The sequence below is a fragment of the Carcharodon carcharias genome, chromosome 28, assembly GCF_017639515.1.
Source record: "Carcharodon carcharias isolate sCarCar2 chromosome 28, sCarCar2.pri, whole genome shotgun sequence".
In the NCBI taxonomy this organism is placed as follows: domain Eukaryota; kingdom Metazoa; phylum Chordata; class Chondrichthyes; order Lamniformes; family Lamnidae; genus Carcharodon; species Carcharodon carcharias.
The window spans coordinates 21757883-21770204 of NC_054494.1; the positions used below are offsets into that span (position 1 = coordinate 21757883).

Consider the following 12322-nt stretch of genomic DNA (forward strand, 5'->3'; position numbering starts at 1 on the left):
TATTTCTTTCTCCACAGATGCTGCCAGATCTGCCAAGTATTTCCAAAGTTTTCTGTTTTCATTTCAACCACATATAATATATAATGGCCAAGATATTTCAGTACTTGAGCAGCAAACTACCCAATAATATGCTGAGAACGATAAACCTGCCTGATTAAACAGAAGGAATACATTTGTCTGCTTACTTAGACACAGTACTTCCCTCATTATATTTCAGATTTGAGATTACGGTGATCAATTAAGGAATTATTTTAAGTCATGCAATGCGCTACCATTCCCTTTAAGGATAGGTAGAATTAGATAAGCATTGTTACAAAGGATTTCTGAAAAAACCCTTAGGTTTTCAATATATATATGACATACATCCAGTTGAATAGTTAAATGCAACAGGTTAAAACCCAATGCTTTATGTAGAATATGCTGTCAAGAAGTCATTACTTCATAAGAGGTGGTAACATTTTGGACAAAAGAAAGTGATGCACATTTGGATTAACAACTGATATAAAAATAGAAATATGACAGACTGCAGTACTGAATTCCAAAAAGACATGTAATTATAAGTAGAGAAGAAAATTGATGTTGATTTTTGAAGTAAGTAATGAAGAGACATTATACTCAGACATTCAAATGGGCAAAGTAGTCTCACATTAATATGTGCACTGTAACGTTATTTGTTGATACTTGAAGTCAGTAAGCATTTTATGACAATGAGAAAATAGACATTGGAGTCACCTATGTGAGTATTAAAATTTGGCCAAAAAGTAATCAAATACTTTTGATGATCTGGAACAGGCTTTACCCATGTCAAACCAAAATATTCTTCCTATTTCATGCACAATACCATAACAGATAAAAAGATCTTAATGAAATTTCCAGCCCAAGAATTACAGTACTCTACTATGTATTCTGATACAATGCATTTTCTGTTAAAAGTACAAAATGGACACAGTTCTGCATAAACCACCCCACTAGCTGCCTTGCACAAGAATTTTATTAGTACTTTGCAACAGCCGAACCATGACTATTAAACTTCATTAAATCTCTCCTTTATTAAAAAAAAATGTTATTGGAAAAAACATGTATGAGTACTGTTAGCCAGGTATAGATTATCATGTCCTATCAATGATGCTAAGTATGCAACTCCACATTTCAGTATTCTTGCAGAAAGCACTGCATCACCCAATACATCTGTGCAGCTAATTAAAGATAATTTGATCCTAATGAGGCAGAACGGGTATCAGCATTAATTCAAATGTAAGTCGATCCATGAAAGTCATATAAAGACTTGCCTACAAAACCTTCCATCTTTTCTCATAACTACTAGAGATCTATTTTACATAATTAATTCTCAACTCCAGCTTATTGCATTTACAATTTTACAAAAATATTCCAAAAGTCAAGTCTGAGCAATTTGGTTATTGGTTATAAGCAAAAGGTGAATGAAGAAGCCAAGAATGTTAACATTAATGAATATCATAATGATATTTTTCTTTCTATTGCCATTGAGACACTGGACTGCAAACAACTGACATGAGAAACAATGAATGATCGAGTTTAAAATAATTTAATACCGAAGTGATGGTAAATATCAATTGGAACCAAGCACAAGTAATTTAATGTCATAATGAAAAAGTCTCATTTCCAACAAAAACATTCCTCTTTTGCATTTCCTAATTCAAATCAACCACCAGTTTCACATATTCATACCAATGGAAAAGTCCATACAATGGTGTATTAAGTTCCATAAAATGTTCTGAGCAACCTAAGAGATGGGACCATCTATGAAATTAAAACCTTCAGCAATACATTTATGAACTTCTAAAAATACATAAGGAAGCAGCTTTTCCAAGACACTGCCAATGTCACGCTTGGTTAAGCCAACAGGAGGTGTGGAAGAGCAGCTCCAATAACCCATCAACTGACTTCTCCCTCTGAAGAAGTATCGCATCTCTGCAAAAGTATTTCTGATTACACAGCTAGAATTTGCCATAAAAAAAATTGGCAAACAGATCTTATTGGTCTATGCTGATACACATTAAATCATCAAAATTTCTGTTGCCACATCATGTATTTATTTCATTTTTGATTTAATTTTCCATTTCAGTTGTGTGTGAAATTTTTAATGTAAAAATCTATCATTTATTTTCAGATTGTTTTGCATTTGATTGTTTTGTTTGCTATGTATGTTTATTTACTACTTGCTTTCTTGCTGTGGAGATGCCGGGGAGAGTTAGATTTGCTTTATAAACTGTAAAAATATTACACACAAGTTGCCAGTGTTGTTCTGATTCTGCAGTTCTAAGTTGACTATATTGCAAATTTCACACCATATCAAATCAACAGTGTTATATTGCAAGATATTTTGGTGACGTGAAAAGGGAAAATTATTTCCACTGCTTCTTGTGAGAAACTAGACAGCATTACCTCTTCCACCTCATCCCCTTTCCTCAAAACATGTAAAACCCTCCAAAGTGCAGAGGCCTGTTAAACCAAACCTGGTACCCTTCACCAAAAAAAAACTACCTCCAATAATATTACCGACATGTTCCAGTTACAAATTAGTGCTCAACACAACCCCCAAAAAGAAATGGAACCCACTGCTCTCAAATACAACATCTCTAGCACAATTCAGAGCATACTGAAAACAGCTGCTTGAAATTTTACAACGGTTAATTCATAATTTTTGGTATTTTTAGCCATTCTTTTTTCCACAGTTACAATGATAATTATCACTTAACAACTTGTTTAGTTTTACCGTCCAGTATCAGGACCAAGATGTAGAACAAAATGATCATAGTTAGCCTCATTAATATACTATACTAGCAACTTCAGGAGAATTTTCTATTACTTTTTTGGTATGAATCTCTTTCCTCTATGATGATTCCTTATGATTTGAATTAGATAGCCAACAAATGCTAATGAATAGATAGTTTTGTGTAATGAAGGCTTGATTAATAGACATTAGGCCAAGACGGATGAAACTGCTCAAAAACCTATGGGACTCTTTCAGCTGTTAGACAGAAGGCTATAGTCCTTTCATTGGATTGGATATGAATCTAATAATAATTCCAATACACTTCACAAGGAGAAATAAACACCAAGTAATAGAACAATTAAAGGAACTGTGAAGCTTTAAATTGAAGAGCTGGGGAGAGTTGATAACAAAGGTTTTCGGGGAAAGAATTTTAGACAGTGGGGTTGAGACAGCAGGTGGCTCTGATCTATTCATACAGATAGGGGCCGGGGGGAATAAACTGAAAAATAAGAAATCAAAAGAAATAAAAAAAAACTTTTGCACTATAGAAGAAAGAAAAACAAAAACTGAAAATAGGTTTTCCAGGCAGACTGTCTCCAGTTTACAGCTCTGTTCCTTTCTTGTTTTCTTTCATACATCATTTACTTTGTCTTCTGGTTCTTGTCCAGGATCCTTACTTAATATGCAGTAATTTATCCAAGTCATGTATCTGCATATTTCACATGCCTTCAAGTAACTTCCTTATGTCAAATGAACATATACTTCATGCTGGAGTATTCTGGCATTCAGCCTGCAACATCATTTGTGCCATTCTTGAATGATTCAACAAGTTCCAATTTTTCCCCACAGTGAATACTTGCCCCCATAAACAAGGTTCATTGCACGATTTACCCCCCTCAGTACAGGCAACTTGTGAAAGGTCAGAATGGAAAATCTAGTAGGGAGGATCAAATGCTGCTAGCAAAACCAATCTGACTTTCTTTCTACAGAAATTAATGAAAGAAAAACCAGACAAGTTCTGTAAGGGGCATGTAATCCTCCTACCAGATTCTCTTTCTGAGCTTTACCCAGACTACAATCAGGCAGTGAAGGCAAAATTTTCCCCCAATTGTTAAATGATTAGGACTCAGATGATCACTTTACAAATCACTCAAGTTTAGAAAACTTCTTAAATGAGAAGAGCAAGATTATCTTCATCCTGATCACAGACCGCACCCCCCACCCCACCATATCATTTCCTGATGCTCTTTTTTTCTAGATGCTTCCCTCACCCATTATTCAGCAAGCTCACATTTAGCCTTATTTTTCATCTCAGAAATTTGTTACATAATATGAACTTGTATTCCACAGGGCCAATTTCATCCCCTTCCCAGGCACTGGGGCACCACAGCCTGAATAACTCAACTATCCTGTTCAATCTCTACATCCCGCCCATCACATTCCAGGACTGCTGACTTCCACCTTGACTAAGCCGCCGTCCCAAATTTCTACCTTCCCAACATGGCCAAACCCTCATTCACATCTTCACCATCCCTAGTCTTGGTTTCTCAAACAAACACACAGGGCAGAATTTTGCCATTGATGGGTGGGTGGGCCCCAAAGGCTCGGTGGCAGGCGGGCAGCCGATTGCTGCTGCCGAAACAGGCCCTGCCGCTATTTTAAGTGGGTGGGCCAATTAAGGCCCGCCCAGTGGGAAGCGCTATGCACTTCCTGTGTGGAGGGGGGATTCCCCAACTGTCAAGAGCGCGCTTTTTCATGCATGCGCGCGAAAGAGCGCACATCTCCCTGAGGCAAAGTGCTGCCTCAGGGAGATCGCTGAAAGGCTGGCAAATATAAAAAACAGAACAATAAAAAATTCATTAACATGTCTCCCTCATATGAAAATGTCACGAGATGGGACATGTTAATGAAATAAACAAAAACTTTATTAAGCGTTTTTAAAACTGCTATCAAACCTCATCCCGCCACTGGATGAGGTTTGTAAAAAAAAAATCACCTACCTGCCTGTTCGTTGGGCCCATATGCTGAGCTGAAGTTCGCATGGGCCCCACAAAATCTTCAATGATTGGCAAGTTAAGGGCCTTAACGAGGCCTTTAATTAATGGTGGGCGTGCGTCCTGCTGCATAGTGCACCCGCCAACTGAAATATCGCGATGCCGCGTGCTGACGTCGGGACACTCGCGTGATATTTTAAGCGCTCCGCCCCACACGCCAGCCAGAAGATTCTGCACACAGTCTCTTCACTAACCTCATAATCACCAAGTCTCTTCCTAAACCCCTTCTCCTTTCTAAGTCCTCTCCCTATCTTCACAATTCAATAAAAATATTCTATTTCTCCAGCTGCATGTTCTGCCACCTCCCTTAACTTCCCACCCACTGTACAGATTCCCTGATCTTCTCTGTAAGGCACAATGGGATGTTCTGCTACATGAAAGGCTGCAGCTGCAAGTAGTAGTTGTATCTAGTAGGACTAGTGTTCACCCATGTTAAATACTATTTCTAAGCCTGCAGCTTTTATACATCACCACAGACCTGGACTTCTAAAACTTAAAAATTGCAGATAAGAGAACTGACACTAACAAAGATACAATACAACTACTGGCAGGAATAGGTGACCAACATTAATATATTTATTTTGAGGTGCAAAATATATTCTAGGTTGCCTCTAATACAAACTGGGTAGTGTAAATGGGTAAGGGGGGGGGGGGGGATGTTAAAATTTCTTATTTCCTGTTTCTTTCCTTCATGCATTCCCAAATAGGCCTTAAGTTGAGTTTATTTTCATGATTTCTCCTCCACGACATGAATCCATAATGAAAAGAATGTATGTTAAGGAACAGCATCTAAGCCTGAAATGCAACAAATTCCTGCTGAGCATCACAACGGGTTGCATATCTGAACTGTGCTTAAAATTCAGCATGTTAATGCAGAAAAAAATCTTACAAGGAATGCTGCTGGAAAATGAAATTCCCCCAACATAAAGTCTTTTTTTATTTGTTGAATTACTGATGTATAAATGATTCAACTCACCACTGCTACCACAGTCCGCGCAGGAGATGAGATCTTCTGGTTTTTTTTCTCGATTGTATTCCTTTGTCCCCAAGCAGAAACTGCAGATTGGAAAGGGATTTGCACGGGGCTAGAAACAAGAGGTTTTCTTCATTTAATTTTTTTTGCCATACAAGTGTGACAGTCAAATATAGTAATGTTAAAAATGGCTATGAATAATAAAGTTTTCATTATAAATCACAAAATATACAATGTTCACCCATTATACATTTTAAAGCAAATAGGCTGTATCTCATAACTTACTGATTTAACTCGTTCATTTTGGTATACTGGACATTAATTTGGTTCAGTGGATATTTTTTAGTCGACCTACTGTACTCAGCAATGAACAATGTCCAGTACTACGCTATGCATTGCTCAAGCAGCTTGAAAAATAATTTAGTCAGCTCAGGTTACATTTTAAATTATTCTTCTACATGATTTAATAGAATGCTCAATTTCTCAAACTAAAATGTCAGTATTTCCATCTGCAACTATAAAAAAAAGGTCTGTTTATAGTCGGAAACCAGTAAAGAAATTTACTTTGATAAGCACAATTGATTATCCTATTTGGAAGGACAAAAACATAAGAAATAGGAGCAGAAATAGGCCATTTGGGCTTTCAAGACTGCCTTGTCATAAAGTAAGATCATAGTCGATCTTCTTCCTCAAAATGAGGACAGAGTTCGTGGTCTGAAGTTGTTGAACTCAATATCCAGAAGGCTGTAAAGTGCCTAGGTACTATTAACTAGGCACAATTAACACCTGCTTTAGTCTTTAACACTATCATTACCACGCCTTTTGTCTTGTGTTCATGATATCTTTGTCATTTAATCTCTCTTGACCTCCAACCTATCCACGACTTTCTATTTTGCTCCACGCCACCCTGCACACCCCCACCCTTCGTCTTCTCAACAGCATTACATTTCTACCTCTTTTCAGCTCTGAAGTGTTATATGGACTTGAAACATTAACTCTGTTCCCCTCTCCACAAAGGCTGCCAGACCTGCTGAGTTTTCCCAGCATTTTCTGATTTTATTTCCAATATTTTGCTTTTATTCTGGTGTACACAATCTCGCCTCGTATGACAACTCCCTTATCCCAAGAATCAGTCTAATTAACCCATGTTGAATTCCCTCCAAGCGAAGTGTCTGAATAAAATTTATTGAGGATTGTCTCTTTGCTTTTGAGCCAAGCTTTTAAAACAGGTTTAACTTTCTGGCAAAATAGGCTTGAAATATTGAACAATTGCTTTTGCTAAGGAGGTTTCGCAACCTTGAACCTAGCCAAAAGCAGAATACATGAAGATTACTAGATGACATTGCATCTTCATAAATATCAGTATGGAAAATGCAATAGCCCCTCCACCCTTAGCCCAGAAATAGCTCAATAAATAACTTCACATTTGTTCCAATAGAGTGATGTTTCAGTATGCTGTATTGATTTTTTTTTGATGTACGGGTTTATCACTGGAAAAATGTATCAACAGTCAGCATTCTAAGCATAATGGATACATACCAGTCAATCTGGCAATAACAACCTTTCAAAGAGCCAAACAAAACTTGGGATAAGTATATAAAAGCTATAACTTTATCCAGTCTTATTCAAGGAAGTCCAAATTTAATTTCTTGTTAAGGCACATGGGATAATATTGCTACTTTTCAAATCTTTATTTGATTGCAGGATTTAAGCTTCATTGCTATTTACTGTGATAGTCTGATGCTTTACAGTAGGAGAGGTGAAAAAAATCTTGGGATTCAATTTATCAGAGAATACCAGACTTTGGAATATGTTCCAAGGTAATAATAAAGCTTGGGATTGAAAAAGTGTTGACTAAGAAAAAAAACTTTGGAAGATTGCAGTTGTGTCTAACTCAAACTTTTCAACGAGATCATTGTATTCAATGCATTATCTCATTATCCAACTCTAGAATACTTACTTACACATTCTCTTTCATTTCCATTCCCAGAGAGGAAGGGTCAGTTGTGGTGAGAGTTTGAATAAGAGGCAAGATTAGCCCAATCCTAACTACCTAACTTCCTAATTTGGAGCTCTTGCTCCACGGGAATTGAAAAGACTGCATTAACAAATCAGATGCAATTGTCAAAAATTACCTCAAAATTGCAGGTGAGCAAAATAAGTTATCTAATTTAACTCATTTTGTTGATGTAGGATAAATCTGATATTGTAAATTACATACAATTCATCTAAAATTCGTAAAGATAAAATATTATAGAAGATTACACCTCTTAGCTAATTTGCTATCACAGATTTTATTTATAATTATTTATAAACAGCTTTATTTTTCTTTTTCTTTTAATTCATTCCCGGGATCTGGGCTTCGCTGGCTGGGCCAGCATTTATTGCCCAAACCTAGTTGCCCTTGAGAAGATGGTAGTGAGCTGTCTTCTTGAACTGCTGCAGTCCATGTAATGTAGGTGCACCCACAGTATGGTTAGGAGGGAGTTCCAGGATTTTGACTCAGCAACAGTGAAGGAACGGCAATATATTTCCAAGTCAGAGTGGTGAGTGACCTGGAGGAGAACTTCCAGGTGGTGGTGTTGCCATCTATCTGCCCTTGTCCTTCTAGATGGTAGTGGTCGTGGGTTTGGAAGGTGCTGTCCAAGGAGCTTTGTTGAATTCCTGCAGCACATCTGGTAGATGGTACACATTGCTGTTACTGTGCGTCGGTGGAGGAGGGAGTGAATGTTTGTGGATGTGGTGCCAATCAAGTGGGCTGCTTTGTCCTGGATGGTGTTGAGCTTCTTGAGTGTTTTGGGAGCCACTCTCATCCAGGCAAGTGGGGAGTATTCCATCACACTCTTGACTTGTGTTTTGTGGATGGTGGACAGGCTTTGAAGAGTCAGGAAGTGAGTTACTTGTCGCAGGATTCCTAGCCTCTGACCTGCTCTAATAGCCACAGTATTTATATGGTTATCCAGTTCTGTTTCTGGTCAATGGTAGCCCCAGAATGTTGATTGTGGGGGATTCCGTGATGAACATCAAGGGACAATGGTCAGACTCTCTCTTGTTGGAGATGGTCATTATATGGCACGAATGTTACTTGCCATTTGTCAGCCCAAGCCTAGATATTGTCCAGGTCTTGGCTGCGTTTGGACATGGACTGCTTCAACATCTGAGGAGTCAGGAATGGTGCTGAGCATTGCCATCTTTTCCATCTTTATAGTCCCACCAATTAGAAGATTTGGGAGGCTATTTTTGATTTTGATTTTTGGGCAGCCATTTTTAAAAATTATTCTTTTTTGGCCAGTGCTGACATGATGGGCTGAATGGCCTCTTTCTGTACAGTAACTGTTCTATGGTTCTGACAAGGGCAGTAGGTGCATGGAAACACAATCACCTCCAAGTCCTCAGCGAACATTCCCACTTCTGACCTTACGATGGAAGGAAGGTCATTGATGAAGCAGCTGAAGATGGTTGGAATGAGGACACTACCCTGAGGAACTCCTTCAGTGATGTCCTGGGACTGACATGATTGACCTCCAACAACCACAACCATCTTCCTTTGTGCTAGGTATGACTCCAACCAGTGGAGAGTTTTCCCCCTGATTCCCATTGACTCCAGTTTTGCTAGGGCTCCTTGATGCCAAGGAGAGTTACTCTCACCTCCCCTTGGAAGTTCAGCTCTTTCGTCAATGTTTCATATGCCAACTATGCTTCATCTCCCAACTTTCAAGTACTCTAACAAAACAATTCAAATAAGAGGTTCACTCCTTTCCATCTTTATAGTCCCACCAATTAGAAGATTTGGGTGGCTATTTTTGATTTTGATTTTTTGGGCAGCCATTTTTAAAAATTATTCTTTTTTGGCCAGTGCTGACATGATGGGCTGAATGGCCTCTTTCTGTGCAGTAACTTTTCTATGGTTCTGACACGGGCAGTAGGTGCAAGTAAACACAATCACCTCCAAGTCCTCCTGCAAGACACACACAATTCTGACTTGGAAATACATTGCTATTCCTTCATTGTTGCTTGGTTAATATCTTGGTCAATACCCATTGCAAGAGCTCCTGCACCACATGGACCTGTGTTTTTCAGATGGCGGTGTCTAGCTTCCTGCCATCAAAAGGGTTAGTGGAGTTTGAGCGCTCTGTGTTCAAATGAGCGTTAAGTGGCAGCAGGCGGCACATCCGTCCCTCACTCACGGTGAAAGTCCCGCTGCAGTGGGCAGAAGAAGAAATGCAGGAGGACTTCAGAGCCTAAGTCCAAGAACTGGAGGCCCAAGGGGTCGTTTTGGGGGGGGGGGGTCGTCATTGGGCGCACAAAGGGGGTAATCGGGGTCTCAGGAGGGTGTGTGTGGGGGTGGGGGAGGGAGGTCCCGAGGCTACTGGACCTTAAGGGGGCCAGATAGGGGGGGTTATGCCATCCAAATTCAGAAGGGGACTTCTGATGGAGGCTCCCCTACCTCCTCCATCCCACCCTTTCTACCAGAGTTGTAACTGTTCTTTTTGGGCTTCTCCTACAGAAGTTCAATCCTCCTGCTAGCCTAAAAATTGAGGCTGGGCAGTAAACGGCTCTTAAGTGGCCAATAATTGGTCACTTGAGGGACACAACTGGGGCGAGGGTGGGCTTTCCATCAGAGGCCTTGCCCGCCCCAACATGAAGTTGCCGTGTGGTCAGGGCACGTGGGAACCCGGAGGCAATCCCAATCCTTCAAATTTCACACTTCCCACCACCTGCCTAAAAACCCACCAGTAGGGGAGCATAAAATTCTGGCCATAGTCTACAGCAGTTTAATAAAAAGACCCAAGGGCAACGAGGGACCTGCAATAAATGTGGGCCCTGCTAGGAATGCCCAAATCCCAAGAATTAATAATATAAACTGTCAAAATTCTACACCACCAAAGTAGATTTTGGTCTATTAATTCTGTGCCAGCTTTATGTTAAAGCCATCCAAAACGAATCCTACTGTCCCATTCTCTTCACATAGTCTACATGCGTTCCTCTGCTTCAAATATTTACCCAATTTTCTCTCAAAAGATGCATTCTCTGTCTCAAGCACTACCTATAGCAAGGATTTGACACTTCAGCAGTCTGCATAAAGAAACTTTCTTCTAACGTCATTCCCCCCTTCAATCTTCGTGACAATTTTAAGTCATCGCTGACTACCTAACTAAAACAAGTGGTGTTTCCCCAATGCACCCTACTAAAACCCGTCATCATTTTACAAACTGAATCTACTTTTAGCCATTTCTACTCCAATGGGAATTCCCACTATCTCAAATTTCTGCTCAAAACTATAATTTTCCATCCCTTGACTCAGTGAATTCACACTGTTCGATTAAAATGCTTTCCCATTTCCATCATTATTTTTTTCAGTTTCATTATCTGTTTGCCAAGAATAAAGAAGTTTTGCACCAACTATGTTCTGTTAAACCTCAGGATATAAAATTTGTCTCAATAAAGAATCAGAGAAAACGTATGTTCCAACTTTGGTGGACACAATGCAAAACCAATTTGCTCAATTTAAATGAGCATGGATGCACTACTTTCTACATCTCTAACACAAATTCCATCATCTATATTTTCTAAAACTAAAATATCTCTCAAGTATAATCACAGTGAAGCCCAGTATTCATACACAAGTATCATAATTGTTCTTTGATGATAGCATGAAGTAGAATTAAAATGTTCCTTTCTAGATTTTCTTTTCCTTCCAAGGAATTCACCAAGGCTCCTTAAGCAGAACCTTCCAAACCCACAACCACTACAATCTAGAAGGACAAAGGCAGCAGACACATGGGAACACCTGCAAGGTCCCCTCCAAGCAATACACCATCCTGACTTGGAAATATATCACCGATCCTTCACTGTTGTTTGGTCAAAATCCTGGAACTCCCTTCCTTATAGCACCTACACCACATGGGCTGCAGCAGTTCAAGGCAGCAGCTCACCACCACCTTCTCAAGGGCAACTAGGGATGGACAATAAATACTGGCCCAACCACAAAGCCCACAGCCTCTGAACGAATAGAAAAAAGTCAGACAATTTCGGTTCACCCAGAAGCCAGCTTTACTTTTATTCTTTTCAGTGTGTTCTTTTTTCTCTACTTCTTTTATGCTTTCAGCATTGCTAACATAATTCCTTTCACTGCTTCCCATTTACAATATTTATGTCAGAATATTTAAAAGCACTCTAGGCATTTCTCTGTACACTATTATATTTTAACTGTGATAATGTTTCGGCTATATGTTAATGTCAATATAGCAGAGAAAGGAGTGGATTTTATAAACATGAGGCATTCACAAGCTATTATCAGCAACTGTACTTTCTAGCAGGCTGCTCCACAATTTTGCAACACAAAAACTCAAAATGTTGCCCAAATTTCTTATTTCCTTCTGATGGTACAAAGATTCCTTGAGCCTTTACCCTTTACTGAAATCCTAATGAAGAAGAAAAAGCCTACAGTTCAACAGTATGGAAAACCAACACATTGAGGGAGTGTGCAATGGAGGGTGAACTTTGCTCTCATCTTCCACTGCCAATAGAGTGTAACCA

At 39.2% G+C, this 12322-nt stretch overlaps 1 protein-coding gene across 2 annotated transcripts in view; it reads right to left on the minus strand.

Annotated features, from left to right (window-relative positions):
• Positions 1-12322, minus strand: part of kat6b (K(lysine) acetyltransferase 6B) — a 170908-nt gene that overhangs the window by 100558 nt on the left and 58028 nt on the right. For both annotated transcript variants that reach the window (XM_041176216.1, XM_041176217.1), the window contains exon 3: positions 5786-5894. In XM_041176216.1, coding sequence (XP_041032150.1) covers positions 5786-5894 — 109 coding nt within the window. The remainder of the gene's footprint in view (positions 1-5785; positions 5895-12322) is intronic.